General features: G+C 46.1%; 2 protein-coding genes across 4 annotated transcripts in view; one reads left to right on the top strand and one right to left on the bottom strand.

Moving 5' to 3' along the window:
* Window positions 1-9: 9 nt before the first annotated feature.
* Window positions 10-8,278, bottom strand: si:ch73-173p19.1. The gene is made up of 18 exons (XM_047024296.1): window positions 8,095-8,278; window positions 7,193-7,299; window positions 6,814-6,962; window positions 6,307-6,464; window positions 5,952-6,110; window positions 5,328-5,787; window positions 5,005-5,106; window positions 4,266-4,356; window positions 3,858-4,081; window positions 3,435-3,677; window positions 3,169-3,267; window positions 2,805-2,998; window positions 2,428-2,602; window positions 2,164-2,320; window positions 1,806-1,959; window positions 1,485-1,596; window positions 1,188-1,362; window positions 10-980 (listed from the first exon to the last, which is right to left on the bottom strand). Exons 1-18 carry the CDS (start codon window positions 8,107-8,109, stop codon window positions 944-946), a joined length of 2,811 nt encoding a protein of 936 aa, XP_046880252.1. The 5' UTR covers window positions 8,110-8,278; the 3' UTR covers window positions 10-943.
* A 532-nt stretch (window positions 8,279-8,810) lies between these two features.
* The window catches only part of slc4a2b (solute carrier family 4 member 2b), a 34,326-nt gene continuing 21,821 nt past the window's right edge, over window positions 8,811-21,315 (top strand). For 2 of the 3 annotated variants that reach the window (XM_047024285.1, XM_047024281.1), the window contains exons 1-3: window positions 8,811-8,851; window positions 14,570-14,622; window positions 19,573-19,753. In XM_047024285.1, the coding sequence (XP_046880241.1) occupies window positions 19,694-19,753 (60 nt within the window). In that variant the 5' untranslated portion in view covers window positions 8,811-8,851; window positions 14,570-14,622; window positions 19,573-19,693. Of the gene's footprint in view, window positions 8,852-12,349; window positions 12,837-14,569; window positions 14,623-19,572; window positions 19,754-21,315 lie in introns of those variants that run through there. The other variant, XM_047024282.1, reaches the window with a different exon arrangement.

The following is a 21,315-nucleotide window of genomic DNA, read 5'->3' as shown; positions in this document are numbered from 1 at the left end:
CAAACTAAACATTGAAAACACAGTATTTATTTCTTCTGCATTTGCCTTTGAAAATGTACAGTGCTCTTATCCAAAACCATTTACATTTTGGGGAAAAAATAAACTGTCCAGTATTTTACATCTCTGTAAACATAGGAGAAGCAAAACTATATTTCATATCACAGAAGGTGCATTGGTGCTTATGAACCCAGCCACTCATGCAATATGCATTATGGCCAACTGACGGCCAACACATCAACCAACTCCTACCACAAGGGTATGCCTAAGATATCCAGTTGTAATGGAATTTCTTTTCAAATGTTTCAGATTACAAGCAAAGTCGAACAGGAAAAATGAGGTTGAATGGATGTTAACTGTCTGGCATAGAACCCATCCCCCTCACTGGAGCTGCCAGGTCTGAGGTGTTACAACTGCTTTACTGACTCTGAATTCTGAAGGGAAATGTTAGACATTGTAGTTAACATGCTGTGGTACATACATGGTACACACCTGGTTGTTTCATATAGTTGCCCTGCTTTAAGACATTTCATGCATACTACGTGTCGGCCACTTTCTGGATCTATGTGGCACGATCAAGTGGGAGGACAGTTTGTCATCATGACATCAGCGGTTTGGGGGTTTGATACATAGGTTTAGGTGTAATGCATGTATAATATCTGCAGAGGCTCAAGTCAGGGGACGCAAAGCTATGTGCTAAAGATGCCAGAGCAGGTGTGCCACTAGCTGATTTAATGTCTAGCTGATGCGTCGTCTAGCCGATGCGTCGTCTAGCCGATGTGTCGTCTAGCTGATGGGTTGTCTAGTTGATGTGTTGTCTAGCTGATGCGTTGTCAGGCCGATGGGTTGTCTAGCTGATGGGTTGTCTAGCTGATGGGTTGTCTAGCTGATGGGTTGTCTAGCTGATGGGTTGTCTAGCTGATGGGTTGTCAGGCCGATGTGTTGTCTAGCTGATGGGTTGTCTAGCTGGGTGACAGACTGTCCTGTTGGCAGCAGGTGATTCTGTCAGCAGGATGCCAGAACTTTTACTGTCACACTAAATAGATCACACTGAATTAAAAACATTTGTTTGGTCTGTATGTTTGGGAAGTGGCCATCTGTGGTTCTCCGTGTGTGCCTCTAATAAGTCGTGTGTGTGTGACAGTGTGTTGGGCTGCTGGGGGGGGCTGAGCGCCCTGTCCAAGTCTCACTGGGCATCTCCGTCGTCGTCGGAGACCTGGTCGGGGGGGATGGCCGTTGTGTTGCTGGCGCGGATGCTGGTGATGTGTGGGCAGGAGGAGATGAGGTTGGCGATGCCCAACAGCGTCACGCCAGAGCTGTCCAGGTTCACCTGGCTCAGGTTCATACGCTTCAAGTACTTCAGACCTGAGGACCACAACAAACGACGGTGAGCAGAAACTGATAGTCTTTCATCCCTGTGTTCCATTCTGCTCGAGCCTGGTGTTTAACAGAACGGATGGCCAGGCAGTGTGTGTGCGTAATCTTACCATGGTCAGTGATGCGCGTGCGGCTGAGGTTGAGCTTCAGCAGCTGGGAGCAGTTAACCAGACCTCTCCTCACCACCGTGTCCCCCACCTGGGTACTGGCTAGTCCCAACACCTGACAAGAACACACGAGCGCATAAGCCTGTTCAAACACTCCTATTCAGTAACATGTGTTCCAACAAAGCAATGTTTGTCCTCCTCTGATTACCCTGCTGTAACTAGCTACAGGAGGTGTGGCAGACAGGTATGGTGTGTGTGTTTGTATAGGGAGTGTGTGTGTGTGGGGGGGGGGGGGGGGGGGGGGGGGGGGGGGGAGGGGCCCACCTGCAGGTGTGGCAGACAGGTGACCAGAGCAGCCACGCCCCTGCTGGTGACGGCTGTGCGGTCCAGACAGAGCTCCAGCAGCTCCTGCAGACACCTCAGAGAGGGCAGCCCCGTGTCTGTCACCTGGGTGTTACTGAGAGACAGCTTCTTCAGCCTGGGAAACACGTACACAACACACACAACACACACACCGCAAGTAGTTACTCACTCTGACGATCAATATGCACACAAGTATTAAAAAATATTTCAAATAGCATTTTGGACCAAGGTTTAAAAGCTACTTACAGATATGTAATGTAATGTAGCTGCAGAGACTATGTTGATGATGAGTAAGCTATCATAGAGGGGTGGGGTTTACCTAGTCATGGATGCCAGCTCAGAGACTCCCTGGTCAGTGACATGTGTGTAGTCAGTCAGGTCCAGCTCTGAGAGAAGAGACAGTCTGGAGAGGAAGTGCAGCCCGCTGTCTGTCACTGAGTGGCGCCCAGGAAGGGTGAGCTGGGTCAGCTTAAGACCTAGGAAGAAAAAACAAACTCACCCTCAAAAAAACACTCATCATTACAGTTGTATGCAATTGGTTTCTAATACACACACACACACAGCTAAAAACAGAGCGTCTCACCCGAGATGATCTGAAGGGCGTGGTTGCCGTCAGCAACGGGGATGCCGGCCAGGCTGAGGGAAGAGAGAGAGGAGTGGGTTGCCAGGTTCTCCAGGGAACCCTCCCTCACCCCGGTGCCATCCAGGTAAAGGGTCTGCAGGCTGGCCAGCTGTGCCAGGGCAGACACAACGCTCACCTGAGGGAGGAGCACATGGGCACAAGCAGGGTTGAAGAGAATGACAGAACACAAGAGACATTTTAAAACGGGGAACCTTGTAGATTTATAGTCACTTAAAAGGGGAGCGAGGCAGAGCATGAGAGAGATAGGGACAGAGAGGGAATGACAGAAAAAGAGACACAGAGGAAGCAGGTGCGTGTGTGTGTGTGGAGGGGCCTACCTTGGTGTGTTTGATGCTGAGCAGTCGCAGCTGTGGAGTGCAGGCGGGTAGCACTGCCAGGGTGGCCTCCGTCACAGACGTCTGGTTCAGACTGAGCTGGGACAGTGATGACGGGGCTGACTGAAGATACAGCATCATTCCGACATCGCTTACTTTGGTCTGGTCCAGGGACAGGAAGCACAGGCTCTTCAGGCCTGTGGGACAGCAGCAAAGACAGAATACAATGCATATCATCTGTTGAATGGCAGACTCAATCTCCAGAAAGGAGGTTCCAGGACATCTCAGTAAACTTGAGACCGAGCTGAAAGATAGTGAGAGAGAGATGAAGACAGGAGAAGACAACTGATGAAGGGCGCCTGCTCACCTGTGATGTGCTGCAGACAGGAGTCTGTCAGCTTGCTGCAGGAGGCCAGGTTCAGGTGCTGCAGTTTGACCAGACAGGGAAGGAATGACAGACCAGCATCTAGATGGGAGAAACACAGCCAGCCAGCCAGGGCCCTCAGTGTCATAGTCACACAGACCTCAAAACAATCATTTAATAGCAACAATAATAGGTTTGCTTAAAACCAGTCAAACCCAGATAAGAAATAGACTGAACGCTGAGTGGTGCAGGTGAGGGTTTCGCCGTACCGGTGATGAGGGGTGAGCTCACAAGGCTAAGGTGCTTCAACGCTGTGAAGGCGCGGAGCTGCCGCAGCAGTTCGTTGGTAGAGTAAGGGTAGCAGTTGAGGACAAACTTCTGCAGCGGGCAGCCGAAAAACAGCTCCAAGGTCCGGGGCCGCAGCAGCCTCTCACGAGACATGTGGCTGAGCAGCAGTTCGGCCAGCTCTGGGGTCAGACATGACAGGCTGCTGCTGTACTGCATGCTGGGAGCTGAGAGACAGAGGGAGAGGCAGAGGGAAAGAGACAGAAATGAGTGGAAGGAGGAATTTGGCAGGGACCGGATATGGAGAAAAACAAGGACATATTAGTATTAAATTAGATATTATAATGTTAAGCTTTAGATCTTCTCCTGCCTTTGACTTAAGGGATGAAATAACATGGCAGTCTGACCTGTCATGAGGTGCACGGTAGCCCTGGTGGCCATGACGCAAAGAGAGGGGACGCTGGGTGTCCTGAAAGGCCTCTTGGGGGGTGACGGGTGCCCCTGGGAGGCTTGGGGGTCGTCCCGGTGGGCAGCTCTCTGGAGACGCTCCACCGCAGCCTGGCCCGCCGCCCCGGGCACCACCCTGCCTCCAGCCCCCTCTGGCTCTACGGCCTGCTCCATTGCTGCCTCCCTGGGACACACACACACAGTAGGTACACAAGCATTGTATATGCAAACACACACCCTCAGAAGACTCACAGACAGTAACACTGCGTTGACTAAACATATACTGGCTCATATCATTGGTATGAGATGATCATGTTTCTTCCAATGTCAGCCTAACTCTATGTGACAGCTTCACAGGGAGTGCTGACCTGAGCCGGTTCCCCTGGTCAGGCCAGTGGTGCCGGGGCTCAAACCCAACACGCACTCGGTTCTCCGGGAAGAACGGCAATCGAGGCAAACCTGTGGAAACCACACAGTTACTCTTAAGTGTAAATGGACAGACGCCCCCCCCCCAAAATTGCTGTAAAAGTTATACAATCTGGATATGTGTACTAACATAGATGGAGATGTGTAATACAAAGTCAATAGTGGTTCAAAAACCAACAAACAGTCATACAGTCAGAACTACAGGAGCTTATCTCTGATTGGCCAGTCCATGCAGTGTAAACCGATGTATTTGGGCCAGATGAGGACATTCATCTATTTCTTAACCCAAGCATGTAACAGGTTTCTCAGTTAGAGAGGAGGGAGAGGACACATCTAACATGTTCCTGGCCCACTTGAGTGGTACAAGTGGCACAGTGAGGTATTTGTACAGGACAGAATGCACCGATGCCAGTGAAAGTACAGGTGGGGCTACTGCAGGAAGCCCTTGGTGTAGCTGGTAGAACGGGAGCTGCTCCAGGAATCCCATAACCGTGGTGACACAAGTACACAAGCCTTGAGAGAATGAGAGGTCGCCTGTGTCTGACAGCTGGGAATAACGAGTTCTGGGAGAGGCTGAAAACTGGAGACACGAGGCAATGAAGAGGGAGGGGGAGGAATGCGAGCAGGGAAAAGAGAGGAAGGGGGAGCTGGTAACCAATCATAGACAGACGGGGGCGGTACCATTCAGGAAGAGGGCTGGGTCTTGCTGTTCCTCCAGTTGCTCGTCATCGTCAGAGCTGGCGGCCCCCTCAGCATCCCCCGGAACCAGCTTGTTGCCACGCCCTGTCCACCACAAAGCTCAGCATGAACACCAAGGATCAATTCAGCTGCACGTCCAACCGCCTGCATGTAACTCAATAAACTTAATTAACGTAATGGTGAACAAATGGGATCTTATTGAAAAGGGCATCTCTGCTGAAAGCATCACAGTAGGATTGCTTATAATCAACAGTACTTCATATGTGGATGTCTCCCTAGTCCTCAGGTGCCATGGTAACCCTTACCCCAAAAGTGGGAGGGGCCGGTCAGTGGGGGGCCCACCCCAGGGATCCCTGCGTAGCCCACTGCCTCCTCCCACAACTGTTGGGGGAGGGGTGGTGGAAGGGCAGGCTCCTCCCCCATCTCCTGGACCGGGACCGGTGGTGGGAGACGAGGGAGGTTGGGCGGAGTCACCACCTCCTCCACCGCCGCCTGACTCGACGAGAGTGGAGTGGCGGGGCTGGCTGGGTCCTGGGGTGTCTCTGGAGGCGTGGTCTGGATGCAGAGTGCTGCATTGGGGGTGAGGCCCAGAGAGTGCAGGGAGCAGGCCAGCTCCGCCTCGCCGAAGCGCTTGCGCGGGAATCCCTGGAGGAGGGAGAATGACGGCAGGGAGGGGTGGCGGCCAGAGATGTGCTCCATCACGCTGCGCAGGGGGGCGTCTGCAGGGAAACGCTCTCTCATGGACTCCCCAGAGGGCAGACGAATCTAAGGACACACAACATACAACAACATAACATATTACAACTTGCAACAACGATGCCAAGCGACCCAGCATTTGGACTGCAGTCAGTTTTTTCCCCTCGAGTCAATCAAATTAATTAATGTACAGTTATAGTCCAAGAATGTGTTTTGAGGAGGACCAGGCTAACCATGAGGATGCAGTTGTTGTCAAGGCTGGTCTGAGTCGCGCCCCCCAGCTTCTGGCCCTGGCTGTCAGGAGGAGAGGGTTCTGTGGGGGTGCCTGGCTGGGTCTTCTCCAGCAGGGTCCTCCGGTCATCCGCTATTCGCTTCAGCACCAGCTCTCGCTCCTGGCAAATCAGAGATTAGAAGTGTGATGTCAGAGTGTTATACCAGGTAACAAAAAGAACCAGGGGTTAAACAAGTGTGCTGTGTTAAAACACATTAATGAATCTAACTGCTTACCCCACTAACGCCAAATACACAAAGACTTTCAATAAAACATGCCTAAAGACCCAACACAACCAGGCCAAGGGCCCTGCTAACCTGTTTCTTATGCCTCCTCTCGCTGCGGGCCTCCTGGGCCACACGCTGCCTCTGCTGCTCCTGGAAGTCACTCTTGTCCTGCCTGATACGGGATTCCAGCGGCGCGGGCTCTGCAGCTGGGGAGGAGGGGAGCGGGTGGCCCAGGACCAGAGATGGGTCTGCACGAAGGCCAAACACAATTGTGTGAATACAGATTGTAAACAAGGGGCAGATTTATCGAGGAGGAGTCAGACCTAAGTGTCTGTGCAATGTTTTCTTTTTAGAGTGAAGAGATGATACTCTCAAAGCTGTTGTAAAATAGGTATGTCAACTTTGGTTTTGCTTTGTGCTCTTGGCAATAAGCATTCTTTAGGAAAAGTACATGAAAAGTACATAACGAGCTCGGAAAACAATAGCTTACAGTAATTACATAACACCTTCTGCACACAGGACCTCTTTGTCAGTAAATGGAATGGCGTCCAAAAAAATGTTTTCACCAATTTCTTTGCAGTATTTCAGTGATCCTACCTCCAATGTCGGAGGGCTCCGAGCTTGACGTGCTTGGGGGGCATTGTGTCCCTGTATCTTTGGGAGGGTTGAAAGCAGAAAAGGCTGTTTGGACCGGCTGGGCGGGGTGCTTTACCAGTTTGTGTCTCAGACCTTCTCCTTGGAGGAGCCTGTATGAAAGAGATGATACCGAAACACTTTCACATCAGACATTTGACATGTTCACAGTTATAATCAGTGTCATTCACAGATAAATACAAATTGTATTTCAAACATTGACCTTTTATTTAAATGTATTCATTTAGCAGACACTTTTATTCAAAGCGACTTCAAAGAGAGAGCTTTATAATCCCTCTAGTAATTTAACTCAGGACAGTGTTTAGAGTTTGGAAAGACTGACCACTCAGCTGCCTCTTGTACAGAGAAGTGTCCTGCCTTCACAGCTGACTGAATCTGCTCTTCTGTGAAGCCCATCTCACACAGGGTACGGAAGAACTCCCCGATAGTCTGCAACAATAACAAGATAAAATGCCAAGGCAGGGGGAAAGAAGGGCGTGTTGACGTGAACCACATCATTTGGGGAAAACCATAGAGCCAGCAAAAGTGTACCCTTGTACGCCCCCCCCCCTCCCCTCCCCCTCCCTACAGAATACTACTGTATATTGCCAATGCTCACAAAGGTAGAGCTAGCTAATGTTAGCTAGTAAGCTACATGCAAAGATGCAACTGATGACATTTATGAGGAATGTCTACATGACATCATTGTGCAAAAATACAAACATGGAGAACTAGCATGGCATTTAACGTAATTTCCAAAAGAGCTGAACAAAGGGAATGACAGGGGCTGTTTCACTTGTTTAGCTAACTAGCATGACCCTCAGATAGCTTTAGGATGACTAACGTTGGCTGAACAAGCAAACGTACGCTTACTTCGGAGACGCTCGTTTTATAAACATAGTTAGGGCCAGTTATGTAGCGGCCGTATAGGACTTACACAAAAGGCACGTTTTACATGTCTGATTAAATAAAAATAAAAATAAAGATATTTAATAGAACTCGTTTATTATTTTAATCTCCATTGTAAAGTCTCTCATTTCATATTTTTCTTTGTTCGCTAGCTCATCCCTGAATCAGTTACTACTGCTAGGCTAGCAATACGTACTTGGGTAGAACGCCTTAGCTTAAATCAGATACCCCTTACAAGCGCCGCTTAAGTTAGCTTGCTAAAGTTAGCACCGTGTTAGCTAGCTATCGTTAGCTTGTCTTGTAGGAGGCTATTTGTCATGATAACTTTCTTCTTACCGGAGTGGAATCCATGATGTGTGATTTATTTAGGAAGAGATGACTGATGATGATATCTAATGTTAAATACACTTTTACTTTTGCTCTGGCTACTATACAATTTCCTTGTCTTTCATTATCTCTTAAAAATGCTTCCGAGTCCAACTGCCTGTTGTTGTACTGGCCAAACTGCGATTTGACAGAAGTCAAAATAAGCCTATCAAATAGCTGACAGCGAATGGAAAACGCCCACAAGAATTCCAAGCACACATCAGACAAGCTTGTGGCAACAATATGCAAATACAACTGTCTAACAAACGCTATTGATTTACCAAACAGTTACAAAGCTATAGTCAATATGAACAATCTGTCCATGTTTCCTCCTCTACACATTCCTGATTACAGTCATGACCACAGCCAGGGCAGTCCCACTTCTAAACACGCTGACAATAATTAGGCTACCTCGAAATAACATTTCAGTAAGTTTTTAAAATGGTCTTGAAACGCAGGACCAGACATGTATATGTTGTAGACAGAAGTGTACCTACCAACTTATATAGCAGATGCATACTGTACCTGCATATTAGCAGTTATTTAACGGTTAATAAGCTTTTCTCAAACTAATAGATAACGTTCCGCCACCAACCGCCACCAAACGGGGGAGCCATATCACCTCTGCAGTTCAAGGAGCAAAAAATGTAAAGAATTGGGAGACTACGCACGCGCTGCTTTTACCAACCACTTCCACGAGATAGCGGGAGATGCGGCCAGAGTTGGGGTAAGAAGTATCCAGAACTAACGATGAGTTGGCACATTTATAATGTTTATGAAATGTCAACGTTGAGAATAATATTGTTTAAATCACATGGAACCCACACGGAGGGCATAAGGTACTTTCTTTTTCCCCCTAAGCGACTGTCACTTGACATGGATGGAGTATACTCAAGGGGGTCTGCTGACCGGGGATATGCTAGCCAGGAAGTGTGAACGGTAACATTTACAGAAACTGAAATGACAGTTGGGCGGTTTTGATGTCGGTTAAGAGAGGATCCCCAGTATATACAATAACTTAACGGTTGCTTGTGTCGGCGGTACAAGCTAGTAGTACTTTAAGCTTTAGTCTGATTCAACTAGAGTCAAATGACTAGCCATGTGTTGAATCAGATCCTCGATCTAAGACGGGGAGGGATGACAACGCTGCTCGTTTATCAGTTATCATGATTGATCAAAGCAGGGTCTCCTGTAACCATAACAGTTACTTTTCCACATTGAATATATCGAAAAGGCTATTAATGTGGGGGTGTGGTCAGGGAAAGCGAGGTAACGTTACGTCCATTCATTCTATTGTTAAGCAATAGACTCATCTGTTTCCAACCTGTTAAGAGTTCGTCTGCACCTGGGAAATAAATATTTATATTAAACCAGATTTTTCATATTAGACTGACTGGGAAAAGCCAAAAACGCGTTTATGAAGGCTAAAAAACCTGTCACAATTCCTGCCAGGATGGAAAGAGTACAGGATATTCTTGTTTAGCCCTCCAGTGTCGATAACCCATTTTCATCCCCCCCCATAAGCTTTGAGAAAGCAATACCACACGGAGTCCTCGTGGAATGCTGCAGAGCTTTGTACTTACCTGAGTTTATCATCCTGGACTGGCGTTAGCAACCAGTACTGTGTAACCATTAGATGAGAATACTGGCAATGTAATCCTAAGGATGTACTGTCCTGTAAGCCTGTATCTTTCCTCCATGACTGTTGAGTCCCCTGTTTCTCCACTTATTATCACACTGGCAGTTTAATAGTAAGCAACACTTCATCCACTGGCAGGGGAGGGGGTGAAAAGCAAAATGGTTTGATAAATGGAAAGATAACAGTTGCATGGATCTGTTTTCGGGGTATTTGGAAAACCATTAGGTGAAAGGTTCCCAGCCCTCTCAGCCCCCGGTCCAAGAACATTGTGGCTAATGGTCTAAACATTTATATCTCCTGTTCGTGGTTGTGCTCTGCTGTGGTCTGTTTTCTTTGGCTCTACAAGAGGAATTCAAATGGCCCTGTTGCAAAAATGATCATCCATGACTGGGAGTTTTATACAGAATGGCAGCGCACCAACACCAGTTTACTTAGCTCACTCTAAACTGTCTTTTCTTTCTTATCGCAAATATTCTGTGCTTTGTTTGTTTTTTACCTGTCAGAATTCCTTCACGTAGGAATGAGATAAAAAATGCTTGGTTTCTAACTTTGTATCCATGCATTTTCTGTTGTGTCAGTCTAGGCCTAGTTGTACGTTTTTATATAGTTTGACCAAAGCAGAATGTCCTCTTACTACCGTTAAGCTTTTTGAAGTCGGGCTATATGTTTTGTCACGTACTTCATTTGCCTTGAGGCATTGTTGGGTGCTCCTGTGGGCTCAAGCTCATCTCCCCGGTCTTCCAGTGTGGAGTTGCATGTTCTGCCTGTGCTCACATGGGTTTCCTCCGCAAAGCACCCTGATAAAACAACATGCAGAACAGATCACTCTCCTGCCCATGTCCCTGGTTTGGACACGGGTGAGCAATTGAACTTGGCCCCCGGTAGCCTTGATAGGGCTCATCACTGTTCCTGGCTGCCTTGTGAAGGGAGGAAAGCAGGATGGGAGAAAAAGCAGAGAAGGAATTGTATTGGTGGACATTCAAGCGTACATGTTAATGTCATCATGTGTGTCACATCGCATGATCAATAAATGCGTTCTTCCTCATATTTGGACACACAGACTCGCCCCTTTCTCACCTTCCCCCTGTCCTATAAATCAAAACGAATACAACTTTATTTGAACAGCTCATTTCATACACTGATGCAATACCCTGAAGCACCTCTATAGTATGCACACTGTTTGTTGTCAGGGTCAGATGGCTCGTATGACCTAATTGCACGTCCCCAGCTAGGGCCGTCCCATTTCTGTCAGCAGCTATTGTGTCACTCAGACAAATCATGAAACTAGGCTAAATATAACTGGGTGGAGTTTCTAATGTGATTGCTCACTGAAGTTTAGTTAATACTACTGTATGTTATGTCATCATAAACTACAAGTAGCTTGACTGGGATTCATGGAAAATGGAGAAGGCGATGTCCTGCTGTCCAATCAGCACTGTCCATCAATTTGGTTCTTTCCTGGGAAAAAGATCATCTTTGTTTGTTGTGAAACCCAGTGTGACATTTCATGCCTGTTGTTCTGTGTTTGGGGGTGCTTGGTGGAGGATAATAGTGATATTCTTCCTGGACCAGCCAAGGTCTCTTGAGGCCAGTACAAACAGTAAAACACCAGGTTGGAGTCTCACGTTTACTGCTGCTTCTGAGAACGTTTGACTAACCATTTGTACAAGCAGTGCAACTCAAGCTGTTTTGGATGTGGTAAACTAACAATGACACACCTTTATGCCAGACAGAGCAAAAATGAACTTAGACCATACAGTTTGGATAGTATTTATGTTGTATGTTGTACAGCCTGTGTCTATCTGTAATCTTGAATTTTGCAGTTTGTGTATTTATTTAAGTAGGCCTAGTTCTTTGTATTCCATAGCAAGTGATTTGGGTTCTCATCCTGGAGTAGTGAAACACTTGCTGCAACTCTGGCCATAACCAATGGTTATTAATAAAAGCAATAAACATTAGAATTTAGTTGTGGGTTGGAAAAAGCAACAAAAGTCAAAGAAATTCAATCTTTTAATTAGACAGGCTCTAGCTTAGGCTTTTTTCTTTGAAGGAGAGTTAGGCTTTGGTGTTTTTGAGAAGCTTGCACAGATCTGGCGTAGGCTAGGCTACATGTTGATCTGGATCAGGAGTTTAATTCTTCACATCGTAATACCAAAACAATCGATGCCAAGTATGCAGAGAATTATTTTCTGCTATCAGTCTCTACACAGTATTGTATAACTGTAGGTGTATCGTGTATTCAGTTGCTTCTTTTAAGTTTTTTACTACTGGCTGTTGGTAATGTGCTAAGTGGGTCTCCTTCAATATCCAAGGACGTTAGTAGAAAACTCCCAGCATGCATTTCCCATCAGATGTGAGAAACCAACATGACAATGTCATGAGAGTATGGGGCACCTTTCTGGACAAAAAGCTACAGTTGACAATGAACGTGACAGGAGAACCTTTGCTGTGTCCCGCTGTGTCCTCAATCACCTCCTATATCCCTCCACACCCAGAGACAGGTGCTGCTGAACCCACAGCTAGAGCGGGACATGGCACATGCTGCCTGGGGACAGAGGATCTTCTGGGGTGGGGTGGAGGGGGTGGACACATTCTGTGAAAGTAGAGATGTGGGGGTTGACGATAGAGTAGATTGCTATACATTCTGCAGGAATAAATGGAGGGGAGGGGGGCGAAATGGAGTAGATGGATATGTGTTCAGCCATAGCAGCTGTTGCTCAGTGAGGTTGGAAGTGCTCCAGTCACTGTGTGCACACAGAACCTGCCGAAGCCCTGGCCAGCTCCCAGCTCCCTGAGAAGTCTGGGGGACACGGAGCTGTGAAAAGCCTTGGAGGGACGTCCAGACCCCCGTCTGTATGCTGAAAGGTTCAGACACGACCCCCGAGCTGCTGAGCTATTCTAGGAAATGAGCAGACTTATCAACAGAGACAAAGCTATCAACACAAACCACAGCCAGATCCCCATAGAGATACACAAATAGCTGTGGAACTAACAAACACCTTTCCTGGAATACTACTACAGTAATACCAGACTGTCCAGGGGAGTTTGGATAGAGAGCCGCACTAGTTACAGGGTAAGTGTGTGTCAACCAACCTCATCTCTTCACCTCATATCTTGTAAACATACTCGAGGCTTTAATCATGCTGATGATTTGGTTTTCAATCACCGGGGTGTTGTAAATGCTATCCTATTAAAGGCAGCTTACATATTAATTAATTATTTGATAATTTCTAGGATATTTGCCATCGTAAACTGTCCTGACCACAAAAGTTAGGAATTGAAATAACAGGAAGCCAGTGATTGAAAATGCTGCTCTAAGGACTTTTTGCGGTTATAAACTGTACACTGATGTGCAAGAAGAGGGAACAAGTCCAATGATCGTGTTTTTTGCACTGTGTTTAATTTAAACTTGTCAGCAGATAACTTTTGCAGTCTGTTGGCCTGGGTGTGTTACATTCAACTTTGCTGGATTTTCCTTTTGCTTGTGTTTTTTGGTGACACTTCCATTCTTAAATTGGATAGTGCTCAACAACAGTCGAAGCTGTTTATGCAAGCACATATGTCCACAGAAATGGACGGAGGAATACTAGGCAGCTAGTAGATGGTAAAGGTGTTACTATCTAGTGTTCAGGTTACCAAAGTGCCCTCCTTACAAGTCAAGAGAGGATTCGTATTTTGGAGTAGCCTCAGTTCTTCCATGGATATTTCTATTTCTGGGCCACAATCGAGAACAAGGGAAAACCCCAGACTTTGAAGTGGACTCTTTGGCTGTTTGTGGCTTTTTGCTGCTAGTTTGTTCCCTTAAGACTGGCATGTGACTAGCAAGTGAGCCTATTTACCCACTGACAAACAATCATGCATGAACGTACACACACACACACACTCTGACACACTCTGAAACACACACACACACACACAGGGCTTGTCACCCCTGGCCACAGGCATTTGTTCAGCCCTAAAGTCTCATATAAGCTGATGTGGAATGCTTTCTTGTTTTGACCTTTGGCTAGCTGTGTATTTAAATTACAGGACTGTACTTTGTTTGGAGCAAAACATCAAATCCAGTACGTTTGACTGGCTGTTCGATTATTCTTGGATCTCAGTAGCAATGTTGATAGCTTCAGTCTATGTATTTCTTAGTTACTCAATGGCAACTGGCATTGTCCTAATTTAGTATTGTTCGTACTGTGGACTGTTATGCCCAAGGTATTTCTGCGGATAGAACATAAGGTGAAATGATTTGTACTTGTGTACTCATGCATTGATTACAAGGGTTGGGTTTAACCCTATCACCCATGGTCAAGTTATCCTCAGAAAGTTTTATTTGGTTGCATATATCTTGTGATGAAACTTGTGATGGCTAGTCAGAGTGACTGATTGGTTATCAGTTGCTATAGTGAGCGTGTTACAACCTGTAAGGGTTTCTCAACAACAGAGTGTAAAACAGGATGTTTCATGTCTTCATCAATGTTGAGGAAAGTTAGAGACTTTGGCTGGCTAGTCGGCTGCCTGACTTGGTGGGTGGGTGTGCGTGTGCCTCATGCATCAGAGGCCTCTGACTCAGTTGTGAGTGGTTCCTCCGGTCACATGGCCGGCTGTCAGAGGTGCGACAGCAGGAAACATAATCCTGAATAGGAAGGGCACCGTTATCATCCTGAGCATACTGCTCTGACACAGCACTGAGACTACCAGCGCACAGCAAGCTCGCTCACACACACAGTCTCTTCACCGCATCTTCTTTTCTCTCTCCTTCTCTGTGTTTCTGTTTATTTTCTCCCTGGCCTCGGTCCTGCTCATGGTCTCCAGCATTCAGCATTGCACTATGATGTCAGCGGTGGATCCTGTGGCGTTAAACTAAGGTAAGATAAGCTCTGTTACTGTTTATCCTTCTTGACACACTTGTTGGTATGCTGTTGTGCCGTCATGTCAATCAAGTGCCTAATGTTTAGCTCACTAAACTGTTTAAATGTCTCTCTCTTTTACCATGGGAACGATATTCTAAATCTGTTTTTACTCTGTGCTGAAATGACTACCGCTGTCAGACTTGCTGGTGAAACTTCCTATCAAATAGAGTTATTGTATTGATTACTGTTGCGTTCTCCTGGGATGACTGAAATGGAAATCAATCGGCTTGAGGAGAAAGTAGCCTTAAAGGTGACCCGAAGCTCTCACTTTGACATTTGTCTGTGACACATTTTGACACTTTGTCCTCCGATGGCCTGAAGCAGAAACACTGACCCACAGTGCATCAGGCCAAAAGTAGCTGGATTTCTGTTCCCCATTATGGTTTACCATGTACCTCACTCAATTACTGATGAACATAGCTGCCGCTCTGTTAGAGAGTGGTTCTGTTTAGACTTTCTGGACATGTTTTCCCTCCTTCAGTCCTGTCTGTTTAGCGCATCACTATTACAGTAGTACAATCACATTTGTCCTGTAGAAACTTTGTTTTTGTCTGCATCTTGTCTATCCTTCTCGAGCCATGTAAGCACATTGATTGGAGATAACAGATAAGGGCCTGTATTGGGAACGAGGACTATCCAGACTAGAACAGACTGTCGGGCCATCAGAGTTTGTTTTTGCTAAAACATTAAAGCCACAAAGTATCTTAGTGACTCAAATGCCACACAAGCTAAAAGTCTTGAAATTATTCTATAGTGTCACATCAAAAACACAACCGCCAACAATTTGTTAGCAGGAAACCCTACCCTGTATCATTTAGCATAAGGTTTTGTAAAATCCTAAATTAGTCCTACTACTACTTCTTCCTCTCTCATTGTCTGACTTTTAAGTGGGGGCTTGTGTGTCAACTGTGGTTTCTACATTACGATCAAGTCTCTATTTCTGAATCTGCATTTCCATTTGCAGTGGTAACATATTTTATTGAACCGTTCCTAAATTATGCCTTTTGATGGAAGTGCCATATGTAATCTGTGGTCACCACACTCCAAATTTAAGAACCTACGATTATCTCTGCAACACAACATTCCTTGTTTCCCTACAGACTGTTGATTAAATCTAGAGCCAATAACTTTTGATGGATTCGAGATTATTCTTAACATCGCCCACAAAAAAAACAAAAAAAAACCTACAAAGCCATTGGACGCTGTATTTTGTTGTATATTTATAGCCCGTTTCAGACTTCCATCTTGAATGTCATCTTTTTTTAGGCTTAATCTATAATTCATCACGCAAATGAAACCTCTCTACTCATTACATTTACCAATCACACAGCCCTCCATCGGTCATTCACTGGTGTGTCATCATATGTATGATTTCCATCCATCCAATGCTGTTGCGGAGCACAGCCCACTTAAATAGCTTGCACATGAGTACAGATCAAAATGTTCAATCTGTTTCTGAGCGGAGAATGCTTGTACAATAACCTCCTCTGTGGACCAGGGGCCGAGTCAACCAGGCAAGGTCAGGTAGACCTAGGAGGCAAAACACTTCTGAAATATAATACGTTTCGACCAGTTATTTCAGGAAGTAAGCTGGAGGCGATCCTGAGAGGCTTCTAATTGACTCCTTGTGTGTAGACTCCAGTGTCAAAGCTTGGGTTTATGGCAGCTACTCCTCTGGCAAATGGACTTGGAAAACAATTATTAAGCAAAATCCTCGAGGAATGTTTGGTGGATCCCATCCATAATGAATAGCATTGTGATAGTTGAAAAGTTAATATACTGTGATCTTTTCTGAAATCTAAGCCTAAAGTAGTCTTAAATGTCCAAAAAGGACTACTGATAGTGGTTTCACAAAGAACACACATGAATGACCAATACCAGTGTAAGCATCATTGCACCTGCATCGTTTTTGCAACATCCCACAACATCTCTATTATTAGTTTGAGAAAACAGATGAAGTTGACATATACACTCTCAGCAATAGATTGAACACTGTAAATGTGCCAGAGAGTGGAAACAGACATTTATAAGGGGAATAGCCAACACTGTTCTACCAACACAGCTTATCTGGTTTGCGGTTTGGTCTATCAAATCTAGCCGCTGACTTTAGAGGCCAAGACATTTAATCATGAACGTCCCAAATCTAGAATCCACCACTTACGAGGGGAAATAACCCATCGCTGATCTAAAGAAACACTTCTGGATCATCCCTGACGTTTGTGTTCATGTACTCTGAGCTTAACGGAAAAGCTTGATTTACACCACACTGTTTCTTTTAGAAAGCACACACCTACTTAAGGGTTGAATTGAAGGTTTGAGATTGATTGCATTAATTAAAGTAATCATAGCCAGGAAGTGGAGGGCTGTTTGTTATCCATGCGATAACTGAGACCGTTTATTGTTTTTGTGGTCAGTAGTCAAATAGCATCCCATTATAGTGTGTAATGTTGTTCTCAGGATGTCAGGTCTATCCCATCATGCTCCTACATACTCCGGGGTCTTAACTTGTATGTATTGAGTAATTGAGAATTATTATTTTGTTTTCACAGATTGTTCCAAGCAATATTTAGGGTAGGACAGGAGGCCTGTGGCCTCACCCACAGCAGTCTAAGCTAGATGCTTCCTTCCAGATTTTCAGCCCACTTCCTCTCCAAACAATACTTATCTTTGCCCTTGTATGCACAAACTTCGGGCTGTTTACTATTCTGCGGAGAAGGTGAGATCTGCAGTCTCCTGCTGCTTTGCAGTCACAACAGGCAGACAGGCAGACAGGCAGGCAGGCAGGCAGGCAGGCAGGCAGGCAGGCAGGCAGGCAGGCAGGCAGGCAGGCAGGCAGGCAGAAGGGACTCTGAGGACATCACTTCCTCAGGTCCAAGATGGGGCCATGTGGTAAGCCGCAAACCCACTGGTGTGGCCCGAGATTGTTTCCGATTTAGATGAGAGGAACTAAGTTTATGAGGGAAGTAACATTTTTAAGGATTTCTCTCCAGTTTTAAACTTAAAGTTCTGTTGCTAGATGATAGGAGCGTGTCCTGTGATTGGACAGTCTCGTCTATGTGAGCTCTTCATGCTTAGTACTTTTCTGGTCCTCACATTATTCTTTTGATTTGGCTTCATTGGTGTCATTTTTGTAGCAATTGATGTTTGTTGTTGCTACAGTGCGTGACTGTGATAATGGATTTGGTTCCAGATATGCCCAGCCGTACGTCAGTGTGTTCTCATGCGTGTTTGGTCAGGGAGAGATTGTGCAGCACCGTAACCTGATCTCGGAGATCCCTCCTATATCCTCAGGAATAACTGAGGTCTACATTTACAGAGAAAGTTTGCTTGAAACACAGGAAGACCAGCTGGAGGTCACAGTAGGACGCCCCCCCAAGGAAATCATTTTCTTTGTGAAACTAATTTTGCAACGGGCATCGAGTCCGGACGTTCCCAGATGTGTTCCGCTCCGTACGCGGACTCGAACAGGAAGCGCATACTTCCAACCCACAGAGCTTCCAAACAGCGCCGCACGTCTCGCCTAATCTCTTCGTAGTGTGCCTGCACTCCATTTAATAGTCTTCCTTTTGAAAGTCGGTCTTGTAGGCAAGGTCAGTGATATGATTATGCCCTGGCATCAGTGAGGCATGTCATGACTGATAATTCTTGCCTGACTATCCAGGGTCCCTTAGACTGGACATTGACTGCTTTCTGATATGGACCAGACCAGGTGATGGATAATGGCTAACCATAAATGAGCTCTGCTCCAACCTCTCTGTGTTTGAATGACACAGCCTGTCTTCTAAACAAGAAAGACCCACACAAAGAGAGAAAACACACACAGACAGAGCCAGGGCTGCGTTCTCGCCAAGTTTTCTGTAAACTGAAGCGTCTGAGAACAAGGACCACCTGGGATATGAAAGGGATTAAGAGGGTCATGTTCGTCAGCTCAGCTCAGTTAATTACAGCCAGAACAAGAACAAGCTATCTCTAAATTCTCTTTCCAGCGAGAGAGTGTCCATATTAATTACACTTCAACAAAGAGCACTTAAAAAGCCCATGACCTTCTTTCTGAGACTGGCCGTTACTTAGTATTCTCATGAACACAATCCAGGAATAGATCTTCAGTGCGCCGTGTCAAAAGATTCAAAGAAATTATGACCAATTTTTGCGTGTCAGTGTACGAGATCATTCCAGTCACTGATATCATCTCATATCTACCCAATTGAGATTCACCAGAAAGTCACCTTTTTCTTTGAGGAGTTATTGATCTGATGTGACAGGGTTTACTAGAAGCTGCCCTGCTGAGCACCCACTCTAACCTATCCATTCGTGTTGCATCAGAAATCCCCTGGAGGAGGAGACGGCGGAAGGTTTCCTGGTGCGGGAGGTCAGTGGAGCTTACGTCTAGCAACACTCTCCTGGCTGGAGCACGCGCCGCCACTTATCACAGTGTCCTGTCCGCAGTAGCACGCTCTTATCTGGCCCTTATCGCTCTGTAGAGGTAATGACCTTGATTGCCGGTGAGGAAGTGCTATTGGCCCGCAGACCTCCCCAGCGTCCTGAGTCACTCCAGCTATAAATTTTATTTGAAGTTTGTTTAAACACTTTTCCGTCCGTGTTTGATTGGTCCAATGGGCTTTGCCAGGAAGTATCATCCCAGAAATTCACACTTAAACATGGTTGAAAATCTAGGCACAATGCTCTTCCAGATCGGTTTTGAATACGGTTTTTATTTAAGTCTGGGGCTGCACACGTCCGATTTACTTACTTGTACTAACTATTCCAATCCACCTTGAGTTCCCTGAGTCATTGACATTTCTCTGAAAAGGCAATGTTTTGGGATGTTTGCGTTCGCTAGCTCTCTTTTAAAGCTAGCCTCCATGAATAACACTGTCACCCTAACCCCTGACCTCTCTGTTCCAGGTTATGCTGCCCAAAAGGTCCTGTCTGAGTCCCAGCGAGAAAGAGAAGGGCTAAGGCCACACCGTCCCAGAACCACCCCCGGCTCTCCTTAACCCAAACCCTGACCAAGAGGAGCGTAACCATGAGCAACCCCAACACGCATGGCAAGCTCACAGGCACCGTGGCAGCAGGCATTCAGACGGTCAGCGCGCGCACACACACACAAACTCACACACAAACTCACACACAAACTCACACACAGACACTCATTCCCTTTCGCACACACTGCATACACACAGTCCAATAAGGTTAGACTCCTAATGTCGACCGCATGACAAACAAACACACCAAGCATAGACATGTTCTTGTTGTGGTTGACCGTCAGAGAGAAAGGCAGACCATCTCTGATGAATCCTCAATTGTTCTACCTGCAGTGAGTTGCTTTACATAACATAATCCAACATTGTTCTCCCGCCAGTGAATGGATTTACAGCTATTATTTCATGATGGTCTCATGTTCAGTAGACCACAGTGGTTCACTGCCTGGAAGCCTTTAGGAAGCCTCTGACTACCCTGACAGAATTTTCTTTCCTCCTCCCCTGACGCGCAACTCTCTGCGCTGAGATTTCTGCCGTGTCAGCCCCTACGGTCCTCTGTGTTTTGGCATCTTTAGCGTTTGTTTTGGGTTGTGCTGTTTTTCTCTTAGCAGTGTGTGTGTTCAGAGGAATCAACTCTCCACAGATTGAGTCTCCTTACTGGAGGCAATTATGGGGAGTTTTTTATTTTTATTATTAAACTTTGGCATAAAATCTTTAGTGAAATAGTTTTTTTGAATCTGTTCCCTTGAGTGCAGTTATAACAGTTGACTGGTGGAGTAGCGATTTATATATGTAGTTTGGAACCCTGTGATGGAACACTGGGTTGTCAACATTAAATCACTGTAGTGGAGCTCTGCTAGTGATGCCTAGCAGCCAATTGGCTCCTACCATCAAAGATTAAGGACTACATTTAGGTCCCCATGAAGCCCTAAGATATAAGATCTTGAAGGTGACAATTAAGTGGTTGTTGGGGATTGGCAAGCAGTGACAAAGTGGCAATTATTGTATTTTTCATTAACCATTACCTTAACAATGGTTCTTTACCATAGTGTCAAAGTAAGATCATTTTCTGCAGGGTTCCTAACCTGAGGGGGTTTTTGTTTCTTGGTCATGAACCATGGATTACTTATTGAAGTTACTCAGAAAATCACTGTTGCCTTTTTTTCGTCCAGTTTTCTACTCAGCTGAGTGTCAGCGTGTACAGGTGTTTTTTTCTCCTAAGTCCTCTACTCTCTCTCTGCACGCCTTGTGTCAGCGCTCCAGCGGCGCTGTGCCGCTTCCAAGCCAGTGGGCAGCTCCGCCACCTCAGGAAATGCCTACTTGCTCTGAGCAAAGCCATTTCTGTGTCTTTTTTTTTTCAGTGCTGTCAGCTGCTTCCTATCCCATGTTACCCAACCATGTGTTAGATACCTCCTCCAGCCCAGACGCAGACTGAGGGGAGGTGCACCCTGGCTGGACGCAAACACCCTGGGGGGAGGGGGGGGGGGGGGGGGGTTAGGAGGGGCGGGGGGGGGGGGGGTGAGTTAGGAGGGGTGGAGATCTCTTCCCATGTTGGAATGAAGTTAGAGCTGCTAGTCTCCCCTTGTGCAGGACCATAGCGTAGTCTGAATTACATCAGAGTTTCCTTCCTTTGTGATTAGTCAGTTTACAAGACGTGTGTGTGTGT

Source organism: Hypomesus transpacificus, chromosome 8 (genome assembly GCF_021917145.1).
Source record: "Hypomesus transpacificus isolate Combined female chromosome 8, fHypTra1, whole genome shotgun sequence".
Taxonomy (NCBI): domain Eukaryota; kingdom Metazoa; phylum Chordata; class Actinopteri; order Osmeriformes; family Osmeridae; genus Hypomesus; species Hypomesus transpacificus.
The sequence above is the reverse complement of the archived record's forward strand: the minus strand, read 5'-3'. Positions and strand labels throughout refer to the sequence as shown.

What these genes read in the sequence shown, in the direction of transcription:
- si:ch73-173p19.1 (XM_047024296.1), bottom strand. An exon ending in CCCAGCCCTCTTCCTGAATG is followed by an intron (nt 4,357 to 5,004) that starts GTACCGCCCCCG and finishes TGGTTTCCACAG; the next exon opens with GTTTGCCTCGATTGCCGTTC. An exon ending in CGCCCTTCAGATCATCTCGG is followed by an intron (nt 2,321 to 2,427) that starts GTGAGACGCTCT and finishes TTTTCTTCCTAG; the next exon opens with GTCTTAAGCTGACCCAGCTC.